At 35.4% G+C, this 23,904-nt stretch overlaps 1 protein-coding gene across 1 annotated transcript; it reads right to left on the reverse strand.

The window, feature by feature from the left end:
* Window positions 1-1,998: 1,998 nt before the first annotated feature.
* LOC107217759 (dynein beta chain, ciliary-like) lies at window positions 1,999-23,530 on the reverse strand. The gene is made up of 66 exons (XM_046744073.1): window positions 23,399-23,530; window positions 23,072-23,305; window positions 22,871-22,978; window positions 22,568-22,796; window positions 22,330-22,482; window positions 22,006-22,217; window positions 21,652-21,885; window positions 21,329-21,532; window positions 20,973-21,164; window positions 20,643-20,852; window positions 20,248-20,522; window positions 20,034-20,152; window positions 19,539-19,856; window positions 19,322-19,457; window positions 18,946-19,167; window positions 18,639-18,867; window positions 18,372-18,467; window positions 17,939-18,285; window positions 17,701-17,857; window positions 17,341-17,573; window positions 16,977-17,266; window positions 16,743-16,891; window positions 16,368-16,613; window positions 16,073-16,297; window positions 15,774-15,975; window positions 15,522-15,688; window positions 14,954-15,366; window positions 14,584-14,854; window positions 14,153-14,415; window positions 13,726-14,036; window positions 13,391-13,506; window positions 13,096-13,307; window positions 12,806-13,009; window positions 12,653-12,724; window positions 12,312-12,527; window positions 11,999-12,236; window positions 11,690-11,882; window positions 11,371-11,548; window positions 11,115-11,243; window positions 10,758-10,977; window positions 10,475-10,636; window positions 10,254-10,400; window positions 10,003-10,164; window positions 9,654-9,890; window positions 9,298-9,519; window positions 8,881-9,132; window positions 8,662-8,788; window positions 8,261-8,394; window positions 7,943-8,180; window positions 7,675-7,862; window positions 7,276-7,445; window positions 7,051-7,189; window positions 6,909-6,990; window positions 6,503-6,779; window positions 6,081-6,356; window positions 5,545-5,950; window positions 5,114-5,430; window positions 4,893-5,025; window positions 4,406-4,687; window positions 4,095-4,301; window positions 3,649-3,982; window positions 3,360-3,535; window positions 3,137-3,247; window positions 2,866-3,039; window positions 2,486-2,634; window positions 1,999-2,380 (listed from the first exon to the last, which is right to left on the reverse strand). Exons 1-66 carry the CDS (start codon window positions 23,528-23,530, stop codon window positions 2,086-2,088), a joined length of 13,752 nt encoding a protein of 4,583 aa, XP_046600029.1. The 3' UTR covers window positions 1,999-2,085.
* Between the last annotated feature and the right edge of the window lie 374 nt (window positions 23,531-23,904).

Below are 23,904 nucleotides of genomic sequence, written 5' to 3' on the forward strand. Positions count from 1 at the left end.
GTAACATTCCACCGGAAACAAGCTGTTTGGTCTGCACACTATAACATCGTTTTTCAAGCCAATTTGGGTTATTAAAAGATTTTACACCTTCTCAACGTTTCAGGCAGGAGCGATGCGAATATATTAGGAACAGCAAATAACTCCCATGAATATTTTAAACGTGTTCCAGGACAAGTGACAATTGATTCGGCGAGTATGTTGATTGAATGCCTACGCTGATATATGGTAGCATTTTCGGGGGATGCAGCCGCATTTTTGAGTCCAATTGAGAACTCACAGTTTTCAGGCGATGTAACATGTACCGTGAAATTATTTCTCATGATTATATGTTCCTGACTCCATGCCTCTATAGAAATATTGTAAGCTGCTTCTTTGTCATAGGCATGAGTATAGTTAACCAAATATACAACGCCTCTGTTGTTGAGTGGTTGATACAGAAATGAAATTAAAATATCATTCAACTTGTCAGTGGGTTGGAAATCTTCCTCGAGCATTGTTGCTATGGTTCCTATAAAAGAATCCTTTCCTCATTTTCTCGCACAAAACACTGTATAGTAGCAAGAATCTCACCGTCACCAAAGTCCATTACCAGCTTTGGTAGAATGCCGATTTCCTTAACGTAAAACAGACATGTCGATGGAACAGACACGTACTGGTGGGCATGATAATAAAACCTTGGGCTGAGCATTGTTGATTCAACAAGCCTAGTTTCTTCGCAATTACGTCCACCTCGAGATGCAGGGCAATCACAGACGTACCCTCCCAGCAAAGGTTCACAGTTGATATTAGAAGGACATGGATTGCTCTTGCAATAATTAATCTGACTTTCGCAATAGACGCCTAAGTTTGGGAAGTTATTGTGCGTATATATTGAACAGAAAATAACGCCTCAATGAAACAAAAATAATCCAAACATATTACTTGTGGGTGAATGTAAATCTACAGACCTGTGAAATGTGGTAAACAAACGCATCGTCTATCTTCATTGCAACGCCCTCCATTTTCGCAACTACATTGCTTAAACATTCTACTGTATTTTCTCTCGCCTATTTCCGGGGTATCTATTCGGCCAGGTGGTAAGCATCGATAACCCTGATTCCTACCAATTATATGATTAAGACAGATCCAATGTACAGGACATACCGCTTCGGGATTTTTCGCATTTTTAACGAGACACCAGTTCGTGCGATACTGTGGGGGATGATAATAACAAAGAAAGCCGTTTCCTTGCACTGGACGGCATTCGTGCTTAGAGGTACTGGTTTCATAGAATTGACAAGTGCTGTTTTTCTCGAAGCAAATTCTTGTCTTCATCTCACAATGTATCCCTTCGTATCCATCTGAGCATTGACACAAGTACATATTTCTTTTTACGTTATGTAACAGAATGCCTCCATTGTCACAAGGATTTGGAATATTTTCAGAAAGATCTGCCAACTCCATAACGGCCGACAAATCACCAATCTTCAATTCCCTAGATCCCCTTCGACGCGAGATCTTTGATAAAATGCCTCGTGAAGAAGCATAATTGTCTTGATGGCTTTGACTACAAGAAAATATGTCACTGAACATCACTGTCATAACTATTATTACTGTGTTCTGCATTTCATGAACAAGAATTATGAAATTCTAAAGAAATTTCTTCCACTGATTCGTATGTTGGAGAAATTACGCAAATTGATACGGCTGAACACAGACACTGTTAGCAAATGTTTTATAATTATTCCAAAGATATAGCCGTTGAGGCAAACACCAGCAAGCTCTGAAAATAGCGGTATTTCAGGGTGCTTATTATAAGCGTATGTTATGTAATTCATCCGCAAATACTTACAATGTTTGATCGTTACATGAAGCATTACGTTATAAGTGCGACGGGAATTTAATTCACTGCACTATCTTCAAATACGTGAGTGATTTATATGTCAGTTAAATTATGATGAAAGGATAAAACCAACTACAATGTACGTAGATAATCTAGTAAATTAGAATCAGGCATAGTTACTTGAAAAAAACTTTAATACGAATATGAGATCTAATAATATTCATGTACATATTACAATCGCAACCATTTTTTTACTAGAAGTACTAAATTTGAAGCATTATAGCCACACCAGCCAGAGTCCATTTTGTAGGCTTATCTTTGCTCTTCAAATTAAACGTCCAAACGTACGTAGGACCGCGTCCTCTAGTTTTGTACACGGGACATTCATACATGTTTTTCAACTCTTGCTTGTCCTGTGTAATTGCTTTCAGAAAGAGAACTGGCATCTGTGGAAACAATTCCTTCAAGCGAGATTCTGCAATAGTACCAAGAGCAGTATCCCATCGTGCTCCTTCCATGTAAAGACTGTTCACATACGCACCTTCCCGCGGAGGGGCTCTAAAAATTATAAATGAGGTCTATATTACAATTTTCAGAGAGATCATAATGTTTCGTTCGCGGACTATGGATCAGCTTTATGGTACAATATTTGGCATAACTAACGTGAATTCTTCTTTCTGTTTCTTTGTTACTTCGCAATGCAGGCACATTTTATCAAGAGGCCATTCGTTCTTACGAGCCGTTTGTTGCATAATCGCAGTTAAAAATGATTGCGGATTGAAAAATCCGGCTAACCACACTGAAGATGGAAGCTATGAAGAAAAATTACATTATTGAGAAAACCCGACTAGTAATACAGTATCAACAAAGTCGTCAACGTTTCTGGAGTGCTCGATTGAAATAAAATAAAAAAATGGAAACAAACTTATACTGTGTAATTGTGAAATTTTACTATCCGCAATCAAATACTAAATGTATCATCTCGAGTTCAGACGATCACTTTGGTATTCAATGCAAAGGCGTATGTAATTTATGCAATTTACGTTAAAATCAGCAGTCCAGTTTGCCAATTCCCCAACTCTGTTCATCATATCAGAAAACCAGTTTGTCAAACCCAGACTTGAAGGGTACGCACGCTTAGTCCAGCTTTGGGGAACTTGGTCCATAAAAAGGTCATTTTGCAAATTTTCCATGTCGCTATTGATTGTTAATTCACCCTGATCGATAGGCATAAAATTTCAATTAAGCAAGTAACATATTACAAAAATTATCAATCAATTATTCAATATAACTTGTAAAAGACCTTTTTATTACCTTCAAACCAAGCTCAAGCTCACGAAGGGATCTCCTGAGCTCTCCACAAAGTATATTCATCCGTTCACATTCTTGAAACGCTACAATAATGAACGGAGTACGATCTTCTACCTAAAATATTACTTCCAGATTAACTACGCCATGTAAGCTCACATTTGCAGAATCACGTTTGCGTCTTTGACTCTGTTCTTACAAAATAGGTTTATTTCAAATAAATACTTACCCTGCTCATTAGTTCAGGGATGTTGAACTCTTCGGGGAGTTTATCTAATAAATCTTCTATTATACCTCTGACTTTTTCTTCACGTGACAAACCTGGACCTGAAGCTTCACCTGTATCTCTTGGCTGCATCTCCAATACTGTTCTGAACAAGGTCTCTGAAGTTGTTGTCAGGAATCCTAAAAGAATCGCGCAATTTTTTAAACAAACTAGGAGACTAAGTCAACTGAAAATCTGAAAACGCAATATCGTATTTAAATCTCCGGGAGTAGCTGATTAAATCATGCCGGACCTATTTCTGCATTCGGATGTAAGCCATACAGAACTGGGCTCTCTGGAGGTAAATATTCATCCAAGTATTGATGATAGGTCTTGTAATCGGAATTGGGAGGCACTAAAAATCCTGGTGCCATATAAAGGTCTCCTTCTACCAATTCTGGCTGTAAATATTCAAGCAAATAGGTGCGGCACAATCTCCGATCCCAATCATCTGTGATATGACCACCGTACATGATTTCTCCAAAAAGATATCGAAGATCTTCCCAGGGTACTTTATTGTTATTTTCCAAATAATTCAGTAGGACTGAAACACTTATTGTGAGGTCGCCTACATTGAAAGGGTATGACTGTAACCGTACAAAATGAAAATTTATAGTAATTAGTCTCGTTAGGTGAAATTCCTCTCATATGTTAAATGATGAACATGTATTATTGCTTAACACAGCATAATTGTATTACCCTATTCCATCCTTGGGGTCCAAACTTTCTTCGTTCTGCCACCACAGCATGGTAATAGCATAGTGCAAATAATATAGCTTTGAATTCACCTTCTTTGCTGCATGAGTCTAAGGTTTCCTGGTTGAAATTATCTAGTGCTTTGTGGATGTTAGCATGCATTCCTGTTGGAGGTTCGTTGGTAATTTTTATAGCTGACTCCAATATACCCTGAGATGTGCAAATGTATTCTAACGTGAGTAAAGTACAGTCGAAAGTTGAAATACTATTCAATCCTATTTTACGAGCCACATGAAGTACATTTATATCCATACTTGTGGTATAATGCATTGGTGAGGATCAGCCGACGGTTCAGCACTAATATACAAGCGATAATCCGGATTCGGATCTTCTGATGCTTGTTCCATTTTTTTTTCCAAACTCGCTAACCAACTTTTAACCAAATGTACATTTTGCAGAATAACCCAATGACCACTCGAGGCAGCTATATCCATAGCCTCTTCTGCTACGGGTTCCTGACCTTGACCTAACGACACATTGTGGAAATTGCGACCATCGAAGGTAAATCCAAGTTTTCTTCCCAGCTTTTCAACATCCTACATAATTTCACTATGTGAAGTATCATTTTATAGAGGACTATTACGAACTGTAATCCACCTCTTTGTACTATTTAACCACCATAACTAAAATATCTCTATTATTAATTTAGTGGCATTTTTTCGAGTAAATAACTGTGCCTATATTATAATGATTAAGATTCAATGCCTGATACCACGAAATTTTCAATATTTGTATGTATACCTTCAAAGGATCAACACCTGGTGAAAGAATAAAGAAAACTGGCGTGATTGCGCTGGTTTCTTCGTAAGACTGTTCAAATGGTAGAGCTCTGGATTCAACGAATTTTGGGCCAAGCTTTTCCTCAACAAAACACCTATCATAAAGAATGTATAATAAAAGAGTAAGAAAACGTCAAATACACGCACGTGCTTGGACAACATCAAAGACTGAAACATTCTTGCCTTACTGCATAAGTCATTCTATCGATCCGCATGCATCTCATCATGCATAATCGTTGGAGAGCTGATTTGTTTTTCCACTCCTGTGGAAATTTCTCTCTTTCTGGAGTTTCAGATTCAATGAACTTTTTCCATCTCTTGGCTGCTCCTTCTATATCCTTATCAAGATTTCTAAAATCTTCCAGGCCGCTCAAGAATTTTATTGCACCCCAGCTTGTGTTGTTTAAAAAATCTACTGGACTTGTTAGATTCGGAGTATATGGAAATCGTAGAAGAAAATCTAACTCAGCCTGCTGAATTTCTTTCATTTGAAGCAATATCTAAAGTCGTTGAAATAGAATGTGTAACATCTTGCACTTATTACTTGTCACGTACTACATCAATCATAACACTGTTAAAATGCCTGTAATATGACAATGAACAGAATGACATACTTGTATGGTCATTTGGCAGAGGAATATCATTTTGTCACTTTCGAATAAGCCTCGACTGGTGTACATGAAGACCATATATGTAATACTATCTATGAGTAAAGCCACGCGTTTCATAAGCACATCACATGGCTCTGCGAATTTGATTGCATTCTGGAACACCACACTAAAGGCCTTTAGTGAAAACTGGTACAGCATGTTTATTTTGTTTAAATCATTTAGAATGAAGTATAAAAGACTGGCTCTAGATGCTGCGGGCCGATACCACTCGCGAGCTTCGTCGATCTTTACTGCAGTTATTTTCGCCTCTGAGACTTTTATTTCAATCTCTGCCGCAGTTTTCTTTGTTGTCTCCAAGTTAATTACAAGGGCTGTATCACTAAGTACATTTGGGCCTGCTGATGACAATCTAAAGTAAAAGTCCATAAGTATGTCAAGTTTAATTACAGTGATAAAATACGTAGCTGATGAACGACGTTGATATTCAGTTTCTATTTCAAGGTTGAGATGTCAATTTTTTATGCGGTAAAAAGCATTACCTCCGCAATAAATCATCTTCTAGAGATTTCAATGTAATTTTGAATGTATTCTGTTGTTTTGTCAACTCAGCCTTTGTGCTTTCCAAATCTGGGCGTTCAACTTTAACAACGTCTCCTAGAAGTTGATCTTCTAATCCATCTCTGGTGACTGTAAAGTTAATCAGAGTAGTCTGTGCCTGCATTTCTGGTTTATAATGTGGATTTGCCAATTTTGTTTGCAGTATGAGACGAAATAGTGGACTATATTCCACTTCCTTGTCTCCAATCTTGATTGCTCTGAAACATTACAAAGTTACCAGACAAAGTCCATAAGGGTAGTTAGCGATATTACGATTGTATTTTATTGAATACGTTTCTATACCAGCCCCTCTTCACGTACAAAAGTTAGATGTTTTTTTACCTAAGACTAAACAGTCTCGTACCTTCCCTTCCGAATAAGAACACGTCCTAATAATGGATCGAGTACAGCATCAACTGTTTCCATAATATTTTCTAACAATACAGTATGACCAGACGCAATTGCCCATTCAATGCGGTCCAAATAGTTTCTCTGTGTTAGTCTCAATACTTTCAAATCCTCCCCATATTTCGTTTTAATCCATTTCAATCCTTGTAGCTGTGGATCAATCATCAAAGGCCATCTCGACGAATTTGTAAGTATAGTTGCATTTTCTGATGACATTCGATCAGTTGGCAACCCTAAAAAAGAATGCGAGTCAAATTTTCCCAGAATCCAATAAAGAAGGGTATTTCAATATAAGTGTATTTGGAAGTGTTTGTCTAAAGATTGACACAAATGTGTATTCTGATAGAAGATATGGAAAGTACCTTCATTATTCCATTCTGCAATTTGCGCATCATCGGTCAATAGAGAAAGTGGATCAAGATCTGGCGTTCGTGGTATCGTAGGCTACTCAATATATGAAACATTAATAAAAGTTCGTGTGTTAAATGCGATTATAGCCACTACCTCTAATGTATCCAAGAATGGCAGCCAATGAATATTGATGAGATCCAATCGATACTTCTTCGTGAAACAGCCTACATACGAAATGAAAGCCGTCACCAACAACACATTTCCTGGTATGGTTTTCCCAGAATTTTTCAAACTGCGTACATGATTCAGAATATACGTTTGAGTTTTAAAAATTTCAGAGAAGGTTTTTATTATCATTAATCTATTACGAATGCTCACAAGCTTACTGTCTCAGCCCAACGAATTTTCTCAGACGCCAAACCATTCACTAATCGATTGGCCAGATCGATCGTTAGCGAGGTTGCGTCAGCTTCATCTTGACATTTCTGCTTTTCACTTAAGGCTGTATTCATTTTTTCACTAAGAGCATCCAACATTTTTTGTAACTCCTAGAAAATTAGATATCATGGCAAATATATGAAATGAAAGATTAGAATAGAATGCGGCCAACAATAAGCTAAGCTAAAGAATGTAGCTAATATACGTGAAACTGAATTTCAAAACTAAAAGAACTAGGCCAAATAATAAGATTAGATTTCATCTTCATTTCACCTCTCATCTCTTGCAAGTTTACTCTACTAAACAAATGATTACTGCGACTCGTAACAGAATACTAACAGCCAAGCGATTCCTCAACGCATTCAGTTTATCCATTGCAGCCTTAAGTTCAGCATTGGCTTGCGCAAGAGCAGCTCTCAACGGTTTGACGTTTTCATTTATATAATGAAAGACCATAATATTTTTTACCCAACTACATAAGCCAGCAGCTGCCTGAGATTTTGACGCAATAAAGTCAGGTTCAAAATCTGTAATATGAGTAAGACATCAATCACTGATTGTGAGATAAAGCTTTCACACAATCTTTTATTTTATCTATTGCATTTACCCTTATCATTTATGTAAGGCTGAATAGCTTTTACGACTTCAGGTTGAATATTTTCTTTATCGTAATTGCGTAAGTTTGATAAAAATGTATCAACTGCTCCCATCATAACTTTACAAGCTTTCCAGCTTCTGTCTTTGGGCACATTTCCTTTTGGAGAAAATAGGACAAGCACAGCCTGAGCAACATTTGCTACCGCGTCTGGCGGTGTGCCAAACGATTTTAACTCAGTTAAATTGCCCTAAAAATGTCATTAATAAAAATACTATTGTTTGTGAGAACATGTAATGCACAAATATACAAATACTTGGCAAAGCACACCTTATTCAAAGTATCCAAAGCTGCTTCAGCCTGACGAATGGCTGGTTCTGCTCTAGCTAAATCTTCATCGCAGCGTTTCTGTTTTTCAGCAACTTTTATTTTTATTTCTGCAACATTTGCCTCTTCCTCGGTTGCTGTAACAGGATTTAACGTGAAATGATGTAACATTCATCTTAATGCAATACATCAAATGATCAGATAAAAATGTGTTATCAAATAATCTATTATTGCCCCTGGAAATACTGATTAATCGGTCTACTTTACTACAAAACTAATGTATGCAATCAATCAGGTATGTCAGAAAATATGATGTCACATACAAAAATATATTATACAAGTATCAGACTTTTTTGGCGCATATATATCAATTCATTTAATTCCATTATAAAATTTCTCATTACCAATAGCTTTTTCAACCTCGGCTTTCGTATTTTCCGCTCGTACTTCTGCCAAAATTTTATCAGCTATCTCATTTTTTTTCTTCAAGTCCACTTCTTGGACAGCCAATGTAAGTTTTAGTTCATCGGCCTATGCCGATAAAAAAAATTCCAATATTTACTGTAAGTGCAATTTTACATACACCATTTTATTACTCAATCTTTGGCACAACTTATTCGTACCTGAATAGCACAACTAGCCAATTTGGTCAGACCGTTTTCCAAACGAACAATCATAGAATTTAGATCATACGTTTTTGAAGCTAATAACTTAGAGTACAAGGCAATTTGTTCAAGAAAAGATTTTGGCGTCGTATAGTTGTAGCGTTTTTCGTTTTGTAGATAAAGTTTCGAAGTTTCATTCACAATAGTATGTACAAATGACATAAATAGTGACACCGGTTTACGTAGATTCTGTGGAAGATCTTCGCATTCCTAGAAGATACATCAGTTTTTGGATATTTAATAACAAAGATGACTTTCTCAATTTAATCTATTTTAATTAATGTTATAATCAATCCTGTCGAAAACAAAAAAGTTAATAGATATTACTACAATCATTCAAGTTCTAATTACTTACAGAAATAAAGACGAGCATACTTGTAAAAATTTGTTGGACACTGATTCTAAAGCCTGTTGAGGCCAATCTTGGAACCAATTTATCGAAGTACAGTTGACAATAGCAGGAAATTGCCTGGCTCGTTGACGCAAAGTAGCTCCTACCGGGGAGAAGCAGAGAACACACTTCAGCTGCCTGCGAACTCGATTTATGAAGAATTTCCAACAATTTTCTCTTGTATCCATGACGCCAGATTGCCTGACCTAAATTATATGACAAAGTTGCACAGGACGAGCTCATGATGAAAAATGTCATGTTGTTTTACGAATTTGCTTATATGGCAATGTAAAGTACTTCTCTATCTAGAATAAAATGATTTTTTAATGGTTACGCTGACCTCCCCTCGTATTCCATTTATTATATTATCTACTTCATCATCAGCAAATAAGTCAGATATTTCTCCTGAAGCCAGCATATCATTAACTACGACTAAAAATTTTTCTTGAGCAACTTGAGAATCTGTCATCAAAAATGTTATCCCGATATTCTTCAATCCCGCCTTGATATACAATACAGCTATGTCTGCTTTCAAGTCAGTCATGGAGTACCCTTTTCGAAGCTGCACTTGAAATACCTGTACGGTAATTTTCATAAGTTGTTAAACAATCAAGTTAAATCTAGATGGAAATCTAGAATTATTATTAGTTAAATCATACAAAAGCTAAAGTAACATCATGCAAAGGTACCTCAAGTCCCGAAATAAACGATGCTAGACGTGATAAAGACTGCTTTCCACTCCCCCCAACTCCAACTAACAATGCATTCCCTCGGGGGGCTTCTAATATCCGATTTATCCGACATACATGGTACATAGCATCTTCAAACATGACCAAATTCATAGCTGCTATCTAAATAGTAATGATTAGTCATTCAAGACTGAAGAAAGCATTAACTGCGACTGATATCAAACGAGATATACATGCAGAAAGGACCGTACCAAATCATTGTAATTATCCAATGCATCATCTAATAACTTTGTAAGTTGTGACCATTCCTTTATAGGCATATACTTAGGGTCTCCAATACCTTCCGCAAAATGACAGTAAATCACAGGCGGATTAAATATGGTTGATTCCTCCAATTCCTGCGATATAATACTCACATTCATTATAAGCATTGAACAGAGATGAGTATAAGACAATACACGTGTTCAGCTACCGGAATGTTTTTCCTGAGAGCTTCTGTGACTAAACTATCAAAAGACTTCTTATCTTCGAAATTAATTAGTTTGTCGCAGTAAACTCGAGTTGCTTCGTGAGTATACAATCTGAGTAAACCATTCGAGAATGGTACTGCATCACCGTTGGCAAATAAAATGCCCTAAAAATAAATACAAAAGATTTTCATGGAAGCTAGTGACCTGAAATAGTTCTCGATACTACAAAGCATATCACGGTCATACTAAACTAAGAATCGTTATATTTTGGCTATCACACTATACCTGGAAAATATTGGATAAATCTCGTAAATTAAAAATGTAGTGAAACTTTATAGCTGTGGGAAGAAAGGTGGAAGACATTTTACTATGAAGATATAAAGCAGCTTCAATCAAATATTCTTCTACTTTGGCAATAGTCATATTGAACTTCTGTAGTGGGTTAGCAATATGCTGGGCTAAAATTTGACTATAGATCTGTCGCAGTGCATCTTGACCTGGAAAACTGTAAATAGAAATAACAGGCTTGTGCAGAAAAAAAATTTCTAACAATTCAATACAAGCAACAGTTACATCACTACCCGTTTGATTGCAATGTAACGTAAATAAAATAAATATTTAATAACTTAAACTCAGACAGACCTGACAGCAAATACTGCGAAATGTCTTTGAAGTCTAGGATCTATAGTGAAACTACCAGCAGTTGGATTCATACATGACACATATTGAGTATTATGAATATCTTTTAGTGTCAATTTTTCACGGTCGTACCTACAATGATAAATTTAGTACCTTTATTCAACTTTCATGTAATATTAAATACTAATAATACTACCTGTATGTACGTATTAAATTTAAGAAATCAAAATGTTATTTGGCACAGAAAATAATAATTTACCAATGAGAATAGTCCATGTGCTGACGTATCAATGTATGTGGTTGCACAGTACCATACGTGTCAACTTCTGGCATATTCATATCATCAACAAAGTATACCAAAAGTTTAGTACCCGGAGGGCCATAATTACGGCCAGTTTTTTTCTCTAACGGCTTTTCTAATATCCTCTGCAACATTTCTAAAAATTCCAGAATTATCTACATGTATGAAGTAGATATTTATATAAGTAAGAGCGGAAAGGTGATTGTCCGCAGATTGATACTCGGATAGTTGATATTTGCAAATATTATTTACACTAATTATTGAGCACTATAGCTACCTGATGTTGTGTAGAAATTGAAAGGAACATTAGCAATATTGTAATTATCAGGCAATGTGGCTAATTTTTCGGCAACGATCACACTTTTGCCAGAACCTGCACCGCCTACCAACATTACTGGCACTCGCTGCTTCATTAGCATGTCCATGAAAAACCGCAATCGAGCCGTCTCTCCCGTTGGAACTAATGTAGACTATAATATTAAATGATACACAGTAAGAATTCAATACTCACTGACAAAACGTGGATCTCGAATGTATCACATTATACAGTATACTCATAGATGAAAAGAAACAAATATATTCATACCTGTAATGGCAAATCCATGTCAAGTTCAAATTGGCCGACTTTTTCACTCCAAGGTAAAAATTTCTTAGTTTCCGTATCTATAAAATAACTGAAAACAGTTCCACCTGACGGAAATTTGACTGCTTTGAATTCATTGAGCCACCATTTATTAAATTCATTTCTCCAATCAATTAATTGATCCTGAAACATTGCCGAACCAAAAGCCCAGATGCAGGCAAAAGCGAAATATATTTCATACCTGTTCAATAAAGGTAATTGCATTATACATAGGTGGGCTATATTGTTAGACTTTACGTAACTCGGTACAGCTTACCATTCCTTAGGGCAATCTGGAGGAACATTTTCTTTCACAAGTAAGCAATCAAGTAAAGTACATAACATTTGCAAGTGACATATTTCGGGTATCGGAGTAATTTTTTTCAGTTTCATTTTGGTGACCTCTAGCAAAGGCGGAATATATTTATCAAAAAGTATCACTAAATTCGCTCTCTCTGAGTTGTCTCGCGTTTCTATCCAACTCGTGACGTAGCTGGATAAGACGAGTTAAGTACATGATTATGAAAAAATTTGCTGATTACTTATAACACAATTGTATTATAATGGTTGCTGTAAGTTGAATTTCAATGATGTCACACGCTAATCAAGTTTACTTACGGATTCCATCCCAAATCTTGAGGGTTTATGTATAAAATTCCAGCTCTGGACACTGTGGCAGGTGTGGCTGTCCTGTAAGTGATACAGAGTGTTTATAAAAGAATCTAAATCATATTATCAGGACCCCAGTTTACTAAGCATTTGAAATGTTACCTCAAGTTTGAAATTTCAAATAGAAGTCGCATGTGTTTAGTCAATGTAATTCGTTCATTACTAGCCAGTGTCAAAACTTTATTATCATCCATAACAGTGTTCAGTGACTCTATCCACATAGGATCTATATCTCCGTCAAATACAATCCATTTTGGACCATCGCCAGGCATATTAGCCTGATCACGCATAAGAACTGAAAACAACCTACCATGGAAAATTGTAATGAAGAAGTTTTAATAAATACGAAAATATAAGCTAATAATAAAGAATGGCAGATCTGGAGTTCCTACCCATCTTTCCATTCTCTGGTCGCTGGATTAATAATTCCAAAAAGTTCATCGTTAGTAACAGCCTTTGGATTCAAGTCGTTGTAGTATGGTTTACGTTTTTGATTGAAATACGTTCTATTCAGTGTCTTCCAAACTTGAGTTTTTCCTGTACCAGCAAATCCTATGATGAATACTGAATGACGCACGTTGAATAACTCCTCCAACTGGACAACCTAAAAAATAAATTTATGTTGTCGGTTCTAACTATGATACATGGCTCAAATATATCGATATTTCAATTGCTAATGGATAATACCTTCAGGACAAAACCATCCTCTGGTTGCATTTTTAAATCCAGAGCTGCGGTTTTAACCCCTTTTTCAAAATCAGGATCTCTTTTACGTGGGACATCTAGCGCCGGAAATAAATCCCCTGCAAGTGTTTCAAAGATTATTAATGAAATGAGTTAACCATCACAACTGCAGCAATTGAGTCTATTAGAAACCTTTCATTTTGTTTTTTTTTTTACATATCTACAGTTGAACGACTGTCAAATGCAGTGATATATTTTGCAATATGAGGAATAACAATGGCATTTGTAACAAACTACTCATTCGAAGTTCTCATACAGTTCTCGAGTGCTGTACTCACCAATGAGGCCCATAAATACGGGCACATCGTCAGTTACAATTTTTGGAGTATTAAAATCACGAAGTGCTCTCATCAATACTTGATCTTCAGGCATGAGTCTGTCTCCACGCTTTAACTTTCCAGCTACAACTAAGACTGACTTAATAGCACGCAATCCCCAATCATAGTGATCCTGCTTGGATAATAACTCTCGACACAAAGTATATAGCGTTATAAATTTTCGTGCCAAGAGTCGAGACTCCTGAAAACCTTCAGCTACCAGCATAATTTCACAAATAAGTTCGAAATCAGGGACCACCATAGCACAAGGCCTATCAAACAAAACGAAGAGATTCCCTTTTTATTTTTCAAGTGTAAAAAGAGAAATTTATCAGCAATACTAAGAAGTAAAGCAAACTGTTGCAAAAGTATTAGCTGATCGTCTCACCTGAATAATGTCTTAAGATTTTCGGGCAATTCTGTCCTACCAGCATAGCCAGGATTCATGGTGATGAACATACCCACAGTGTCAATTAGATTCAGCTCTTCACCAAAAAACAAGAACTTTTTCTTTCTATTTTTTATGCCATCTAAGACCGATTTTACTTGAACGGCCACTACAGATAACACTTCCACAGAAATTCTGTTAAACTCATCAAAACATCCCCAGGCACCAGTTTGTGCAAGCCCTTTGTAGATACTACCGCATGACTGAAAGAATACACATGCATGCAATCCAAAATATCCTAAGAATACGACAGAATTCTGAGGGATAACGATTGTGAACAATCTTAGTGTAATACTCTATACGAATATTTTCTGGGGCATAATTAGGTATTTTTATAGTCTAATGATCTGTATCCCTTTATTGGTAACTACCTTGTAATCCATTTGTTCCGAGCAATTGAAAACATACACCATTTGACCCAAGGCGCGACCCAAGTCTTTTGTTGTTTCAGTTTTTCCTGTTCCTGCTGGACCAGCAGGTGCTCCTCCCATTATCAAATGAAGAGATTGTGTCAGTGTTATGTAACACCTATCTGTGAGGGGCGTAATAACAAGGCGTGGGACATTTCCCAAATATTCATACCCGTATTGAAAGCATGCATCACAAATGTTAGCGAAACAATCTCCTAACTTATCGTCCCACCTGTTGTGAGTACAAAGTACGATTTGACTTTTCATTACATCATATTTTATGGTAGGTGCCATTCAAAACTCAATAATTCAGGCTGAACTTATATCACACCTGTGCCGCAGCTGAGATTGCCATTGAAAGCTGTACGAACTTTCTGCCTTCATTGAAATCAACTTAGCAACAACATCACGTGCGTGGACATCTATCGTACAGATAGTCATGATCTTTTGCCGATCGTTTTCACTTAAATCACCACAAAGAATTGAAATTAATAAGCTCAATTGAGTAACTTGTTTTTTTTGATAATCCTTCAAGGAGTTTTCAAATCCCTCTTCTAGTCTGGCAAAAGCCATATTCACTTCCGTTGTCCACCAAATTTGAGTACCACAAAGAGCAGGTTGTGCTTCGTAGTCAAAGATCCAACTTTCACGTGGCTTTTCATCGTAAGAAACCACAGCTCGACTGAAGTGAAAACGCACACTCTTTCTCATAGCATCTGTTACTCGATTCAACCAGATTTCCACCTAATACATGTATTTGTATTTAGATAGGCATTTTGACTGTTTCAAATCTGACCTTTGACGACACCAATAGAGATTATGTAAATAGACGACGACCCATAGCTTTTGAAATATGAAAGAAAGCTGATTGTGTAATGTAATTGATATCATTAGTTAACCTTGCCATTGCAATCACATGTTCCGTACATTTCCATGAATTCTCCGTCTTTGGCCCACATACCATTTGCAATCTTGCTGGATTTATCACTGTCAGTTTTCCACCTTAATTTTGCGACCGAGTCGTATAATTTTGTCAAGTGCTTACATACCAGCTCAGGATTATTTCCTGAATTATTATTGACAATTTAAATTCATCAGGGAATACGATTTGGCTAATTTATAAGGAAAAGTAAGAATGCAGAAAATTTCACCGTTACTGAGAATATCTAAAAGATCAGCCGGCGAAACAAAGTAAAACCTTGGATAAGCCAATCTCTTAGTTTCCAAGTAATTGGCCAGAGCTTTTTCACATAAATTCAATTGCTTCTCTATTTCTTCTAGGCGATCTAGAAGCTTCGGTTTATTAGTCGCTCGGACTATGTTCATCGTCGATAAAGTTTCTTTCAATAATTCCTAATCATCAAAAAATAGTTTGTACAATAATGACCTTTATAATTTTAGAGAGCAATGGAATTTTTATTTTTAAACTAAAAGTGGATGGAGTAAGTACTTTAAAATCTCGATCGATTTTTTCAAAACGTTTCGAATCTTCAGGCAGTTGATTACGAATATCTTCGGATCCAATGAAAATACTTTCTAAATGCATCCATGCACGTTGGACTTCGAACCAAATATTAATCACTGCATCTGCGTTGCTTAATTTTTGTTGCCAATCACTAACTTCATCTAAAAAATATCCCACATATTTAGATCCAAGCATATTTTGGAGTTGCACCTAAAAAAATAATACAACTGGATTTTAAAGTTCTCAAAAATGTATACAGGATACAAAAATAATGAATTACCTGATTATCTTCAAGTATAACGATAGTGTCTTCACTGATCTTCAGAACATTAAGTTTGGTTCTCTCATGTATTTCCTTCTCAAATTCAAGGCCAGCCCATGTATTATGCAATTCTTTCAATGTTTTCTCCATAGCCATTTCCTTAACTGCTTTATCAACAACATTTTTAACTTCTTCTTCATATTTATGGAGTTCTAGTTTCAATAGATCATCTAGAGTCGTTTTATCATCCATTGTAAATCGTACCTATTACATATTTTCGAAGCACAAAATAGATAAGTAGAGTTCGCTATCTCGTACATTTATAGATTAAAATATACAATAATTCCAATATTCAAATTCAACTCAACAATGTGAAGAAATATATTGAGTCACCTTGGTTTCAGCCATAAGTTCTTGCCAATGTCTATCTCTTATTGCTGGATTTTGGAGCTCTGAAACCGCTCTCAATGACGACATCATGTTTCTAATCGATGCTTCTATCAGTGAGTACAGTTCCCAAGCCCTTATGTCCTTATCCAACACTGTAATATTCAGAGTAATAGTAATGCATAGTGTGTTCTTTTTATACCCATAAATTCCGCAATAAGTCGAACTAAATAAACGTACATCTCAACTCTTTTGTAAGTTTTTTACACTCTTGATCCATCGCTTCAACATCAATCTTTTTCCAAACAGTCGTTTTCCATTCGTCTAAGCTTGTTCTGATAATGAATATGTAATCCCATATGCACTTCAGCATTTTCAGTTCTTTTCTAGCCAATTTGATATGCTTGAAGTCAGGAACTTGTTGTTCAAATATGATTGACGTTTCCGTTAGAGTTTTTAATTCATTTTCCAAAATCATAATTTCTTCATTTATGGTATTCAACTTCTCATATACATCCTGACAAGAGAAGCTGAAAAAATACCAGGGTTACGTTTCTATTCATTACATGTATAAGACGAATAATCAGGTTCGTTAACAAGTTACCCAAATATTTCCTTATTGTGAAAGTTATTCAAATATCTCTGCTGCCTGAAGTCAAAGTAGCTCATACGTTTTTTTAAAAGGTCTATTTGGTGAGCTAAAAGTGGTGACACTACTTGTTTCACTTGCGTAGATAGTTTCTTAATTGTTGCCCATAATTCAGGCAATTCTATAAGCGCGTGATACGTAGTATCGTTAAACTCGACATCGTACAGTTTCAAAAGATCAATAGTTTCCTGTTAAATTGAATATCAAAACAGAATGAAATACATTTTCAAAACTAATACTGGCCATCGTAGAAAAACTACAAATTTAACATATGTTGTGTAATAACATATATCCGCTAACTAGTAAATGTAATACCTTGCAAGGAACAAACATATCGTCGATCTCATACTGCCGTTCCCTTACTTCTTTCAAGTAATAAATAGTTTGTAGCAGGTCGTCATAGTCATCTTCTAAGACTGGTTGAGTAAATCTGGTATAGGCTGCATTTAGGAATTCCGATAAACCTAACAAACTTGTAGTAGGAATCAATAAGAATAGTTAGCAAAATTTGATGACATCCTTATGATTATCATCAAAGTGTCTCTCAACTCACTCATTGTTTACTCGATTCACCAAGTATATCTTAAACAAGTTGGCCCACTTGCAAATAGTGTTAAGTAGGGCTTGCTTGAAGGGCTTCACATCAACTCGAAACCAGCGGTAGAATACTTTTTCATTTGTAATTTGATCACATACTTTATAAAGATTCATAAAGTAGTCTATTTCCCTCTTAAAGTCACTTAATTCTGGCTTTTTTTCCTTGATAAATTCAGATAAATTTTCAGGTGCTTGCATAACTAGTGCCTTTTCTTCTTCAGTAAGGTTTCGAGAAAAACGCAGAAATAAGTCCAAATATTCTTGACGGTCGTCCATCCACAGCCAATAATATGGTTCAAATTCCTTGTAAATATTATATTACTTAAAGCTTATAGGAGCAGTAACATCAACAAATTACATTGGTTCGAAACATGTAACAAGACTCTTACCACTGTGTACTCCATAGCTTGTGCAAGTGCCAATTTCACTCGATTACATGTTTCCTCCAACATAAATATTATACCTTCTTCTTCTGCCATATCGAACTTGAAATTGATAAAATATTACAATAGAATGAGTAACGCTTGAAACCTCAATAATATTCCATATACTAATGTTGCAAACTAGATGTTGATGGAAACGACATAGAATCAAAAATATGTAACCAGACAGCACAACCATGATTCTTCAAATGGAATTAGCGAAATATAATGTACCCCATAATGCTCACGCTCCTCAGCTTTTTGAGAATCAATACGTGGTATCAGTGTCCCCATTTTCATCATATCGAACATTAATTCTTCATAAAAGACGTAAAAACCTTTTGGATTTTCAAGTTCAAGAGGTGGTTGAAAATTAATGTCGGGAACTTGTAACTGAAGTTGCACTTCAAACAGAGGCCAGATATTTGCCTCAGGATCCGTCTCATCAAGTATGTAACATATGCTGAATTTGTTATGCACAGTTACATAAGACAATTACATTAAATAGATTTTATTACTGCAAGCTAGTAAATGCCTATACCTTGTAGAGACAGCCTGTATTAGCCCCTTAGATACTAAGTCATCGATATATGTAACATATGGCGCCCATTTCTCTTGATCCTCATCACTGAGTGCAGCACGTTTCGCTATTGCGTCTTCTTTTTTTTGATCTTCCGAGAGAGGTGGTTCAGAATCTCCATCTTTGTCCTTTTTCTTGTCGTCTCCTTTCCCAGCAAATTGTTCAGTACTTCTTTCAGTGGCGCTTGAATTTTTAAATTTATTCTCAAGTGAGGAAGTTAATAATATCAAATTTTTGGATGTCTTTCAGAATACATTTCAGTTATTTTTTCCTTTTGAATAAAAAACAGTATAAATTTGATATCCACAAACCACTTAGCGTATTTTTATAAACTTACCCTGATTTGACAATACTTTTTCGCGACTTTTCTCTACCTGGAACTCCTTCGGTTCCTTCAGCTCCTTCACCGTCTATTACACTCTCACCTTCAGGTACTCCATCAGGTCCATTTTCTTGTTTACCGTCAGCTTTAACTGGAATATAATCACCGCTTTGACATCTGATCTTTATGTGTACATAATGAAAGATATATCGATATTGCATAGTATCAATACCTTGTTCGAGTTCAGAATCGTCTCTAGCATATTCAGATTCAGGTAAAAGATCAAAAAATAAACAGTAATTCTCATCTAAGACACGATCAATTTCTGCAGCAGCAGCTGCTATGTCTGCAAACCGTTTTTCAAAGCGTTCTTCTCTTTCCCCTAATGCAAGTAAGTTTTCATCTTTCAGATCCTTGCGATCTAAAACTGGCATCATCGCCCAGGAGTAAATCAGTTTCTTAAGTTTTGCAACATTCTCTTGAGCTCGAAATACACGAGTATGCAATTTTTTCACAAAATAAAGTAGCGTTTCAATATACTCTGGGACCTCTAAAAAGATAAATGATATAATATAATAATTTTGTACAAAAAATAATTAAAATGCATAGTTCTAGATTATGTACGTTACACTCGTTACAATAAAAGATGCAGAGATTATTCTCACAAAATTGTTGTTATCTAAGACAGGATATGAAATAGAATATAATTTAAGTGTTTCATTTATACCAGGAGAATTCCAGTTGTAGTTCTGTTGACCTTTGTCTATTAATGCATCAATATTGTCAATTTCTTCTTTTAATAAATCAAACTCCACAGGGCTACTAAAACTTCTTATTCTATTATACCTGTATGAATAATAGCCACAGAGATGAGTAATAAAAAGTGCATACATATTATGATAATTATAAATATAATGAGTATATTGAATGCATGTACTAACCAATTTATAATAAGATTCAAGTTGTAATTGCTCTGAAAGAAATACTGAGTTCTGGAGAATAAATCCATGGCTTCAGCTGGCAGATCTGCCCTTTGCATGATTGTCATATAACGAGTCTCTCGTAGGACTGCTACTAATTCCGTAGAAAAATTCAACTCCAACAATTTATCCTCTAGAATAGTGAGCAGAGTTTTAGCCAAGTTTATCATACAAGTTTCTGGAACTGTTGTTGCCCATTCCTCAAATATCGCTTGATCTGCAGCGTCCAGTAAAGCCTTGCAAAATCCAATTACTCATTATTCGTCGTTTGAATACCTACTCTATTGCACATTATTTTTACTATATTATGGTTCGATCGAAATTATAATATACTGACATAATATGCTCAATCTTACCTCCAATTCTTCGTGTTTATTTTTAAGCTCACGAGCACTTTGACTAGCTAATAATGGATGGTCAATAAGTGTTGTGCATTCTATTGGATATTCAATTCTATGTTTAAGTTTCAATAGACAGCACAAAGCTCCAGCAACTGGAGGAAAGTATTGATCAACATGCATGTAACCAGTTTTTTTTCGTCTTCCAAAGTTTTCATCAAATAATACCTATAAATATGATATGATATAATTGGCATGGACATCAGAAAAAGAATACCCTTTCTGAGGGAGACTCAATGATATGCAAATAATAAAATTTGTGGAAGAAAATCAATTTTCAATACTCACCTTAACAGTGTCCATATGCACATGAATTTCTGAGAATAGTCTTTCGTAATTGGGCCACAATTGCGAAAGAATAATGGGTCTTAGGGCAACAGGTCCCATAATCCAAACCAATTTAAACATGCTTTCAACGTTGTGACATTCAAGAAATGCTTGGTCAAACACGCTAGCCAATCTTCTGTCAAATTCTTCTACCTTGAAGAAAGAAAAAAACACATTATATCTTGGCTTAATTCAGATTTTTTCTACCAGGTATTCTCTGAAAATACTTACTGTGTTAACATTAAGAGTCTAATATTCAAAGTCATTGTCAATATTCATCATTAAAACACTAAAAAATCATTATAACTTGCAAATACCTTTTTTAAAAAAATTTTCATATCTCCAGTGAAGCCAGTATCTTCCGGTATCAAAATCTCATACTGCACACCAGAAAATTCACTGTGGATCTTCATAAATTCTTCGTATACGTCATAAGCACTTGCACACAATACTTTCCCTTTTAGTCCGGAAATCTCTATTCTTTCCAACTTTGAATATTCTTGAGAAATTTCAAACAACACCTAGTTATACAAACATGATTTAATTGAATAATCATTTCAGCATACATCTCATCATTTATACGACGGATGTGTAAGTTCTTGTATTTTGGTAATTTTTTAAATTCCAGGCTGTGAGATACCTTGATTTCTTTCAATCGTTCACAGAAAGCAAATAATCTTCTGAAAACAAGCTTCTGATGAAACGTCCACAAAATTGGTTCTGCTGGTGGTTTAAAATAACTTTCTACTTTCTCACGAAAACTTTCAAACGTTTCTACGTAATTCCCGATTATTGCAATCGTTCGCACTATTTTTTTCAAATTGTCATCTATGTCACCTTGAAAAAGTGACGTAGGATCTAATGATCGGCTAGCCTGTGAATGCGTTGATTATAAACCGCGATTATGAATATCAATTCTCAATTGTTTCCAAACAATTATAATTATTGCTATTTAGGATGACATGGAAATATTTCAGAAACGCTATCGACTTACCGTAGCTATTAACAGATTTGAAACTTCACTCAACAATGTAATGATCCGAGTTGTGGTACAATAATATCTTGAGTTAGCCCAAGTTAGACAAATGCAATGCAACATAGGTTTTAGTTTTGGCTCTATATCGTTAAAGTCCATGCTTTCAATTTGATCAAAGTAAGACTGCAGCGGCTTGAGATATAAACAAACATCACGGGCTTCTATTACAGCTACAAATCAGAATTAAGCGATGTTAATATAGGATTATTTGAAAATAAATGAATAATGTAATATCTTTTAAACTGTGATTCTTTTCAGTATTTCTGAAGACCAAAATCATACCAGCGACCACATTTTTAAACAGCGTCTTGAAGCATGGCAAATAAGGACTCTCGGTTAATTCCAATAAGGACACCATCTTTTTCACCCGAGGGTCCCGCATTTGATCGTAGATAGATTCTATATTTTTTAGTCTCAAGCTCCAGAAGTCAATTTCTACACAGAAAAATTAAGATTAGGTTAAAATAGATCATTAAAATATGATATCGAGCCATGAAACATTAGTGCATTAGTATTTTACCAGCATTGGGCAGGGGGTGATTATTATTATTGAATGCGAGAGTACTCTCCTCGCTGAGAATGTCATTAATTTGCGTAGCCCATTTGATAACTATGCCTTCGATATCACTTTTCAATTGTAAATCGACCTGTTCTCCGGCAGTTTGCTGCACTAGCCATTCTGCTTCAAAGATTCGTTCTACTCCCATTGGCATTGGTAAGAGCGTTTGCCCTGTCATTTTTCCACGAGCCTATATTATTCGCCATAGATATATACAAAAATTATTTCAACGTGAAGAGCAATTAATATACACATCATGAATACCTGGCAGATTAAACTTCGAAGATTATACACGTGTTTCTTTACATCTTCACCGACTATAGCCGGCCATCCAACGTGGTTATTCGGATTTGATAATATTGGAACATATACCTATTCAGAATATGTTTTATTTTACTTTGCAGCAGCTGATCAATTACGGAATTGAAAAACCGTCAAGATATCAGAAGAACTGTAATATCCTACCTCCTCAACTAACACCGCCAGTTCTTCGATAGGCTTGGGTGCCATATCACCAATAATAAGCTCGTCTCTATAGTTCTTTTCAGTAATTTTTATTGGATTCCTCTTGATAAAATACGAGGACTTCACTTTACTTCCTGGTTGGATACCAAGAAATGGTATCAAAACACCAGAGGTTGCAACTTGCATTATTAAAATCTTTTCAGTTGTAGTGTTAAAAAACCTTAGAACAAGTTCCTGGAAAGAAATAAAAAAGTAATTAACAAAACTCTGAATTAAGATGCATGAAAATTCCACTGATTCTATTATGTAAAAACACCATAAACTTACTTTGAGGTCTTCATTTGCTACCATTTTACCCCATTTATCTTGTTTCACTTTACTAGATCGGATCAAATATTGTAATAAAAATTCTAGTCGGTCATCTTCTTCCTTCCTTTCCTCATCTTTCTTGTCCCCCATACTTTGATTATTTAATTTTTATAATTGACCATCTATTATAAAAATATACTATTTATTTAATAGCATATTGCAAATTGAGGTGACATCACCATTGAACAATTGCACTGCTATGATCTTATTATGTTTCATTGTACCTATTCATCGTGGAAGGATTTACATATTGCACATAATGTACAGCAGAAATCATAACTTCTCATCAAAGCCAATTACAAGTTAAATAAATATACACAGTGCTTGAAGAGAAGAAACTTCTTATTCACACTTAAATAAATAACAATGGAAATACCTAAAAGTGCATCAATGAAAACACCAAGTCTTATAATAATAATTTACTTCATAGACAATGTATAAAACAGTTTTATTGATATAAATAC

This window comes from Neodiprion lecontei, chromosome 6 (genome assembly GCF_021901455.1).
Source record: "Neodiprion lecontei isolate iyNeoLeco1 chromosome 6, iyNeoLeco1.1, whole genome shotgun sequence".
NCBI lineage: Eukaryota > Metazoa > Arthropoda > Insecta > Hymenoptera > Diprionidae > Neodiprion > Neodiprion lecontei.

What these genes read in the sequence shown, in the direction of transcription:
- LOC107217759 (XM_046744073.1), bottom strand. Translation starts at nt 23,530, where the DNA reads ATGGGGGACAAGAAAGATGAGGAAAGGAAGGAAGAAGATGACCGACTA. An exon ending in ATAAACACGAAGAATTGGAG is followed by an intron (nt 20,523 to 20,642) that starts GTAAGATTGAGC and finishes GGATTTTGCAAG; the next exon opens with GCTTTACTGGACGCTGCAGA. An exon ending in CGAGGTTGAAAAAGCTATTG is followed by an intron (nt 8,395 to 8,661) that starts GTAATGAGAAAT and finishes ATCCTGTTACAG; the next exon opens with CAACCGAGGAAGAGGCAAAT.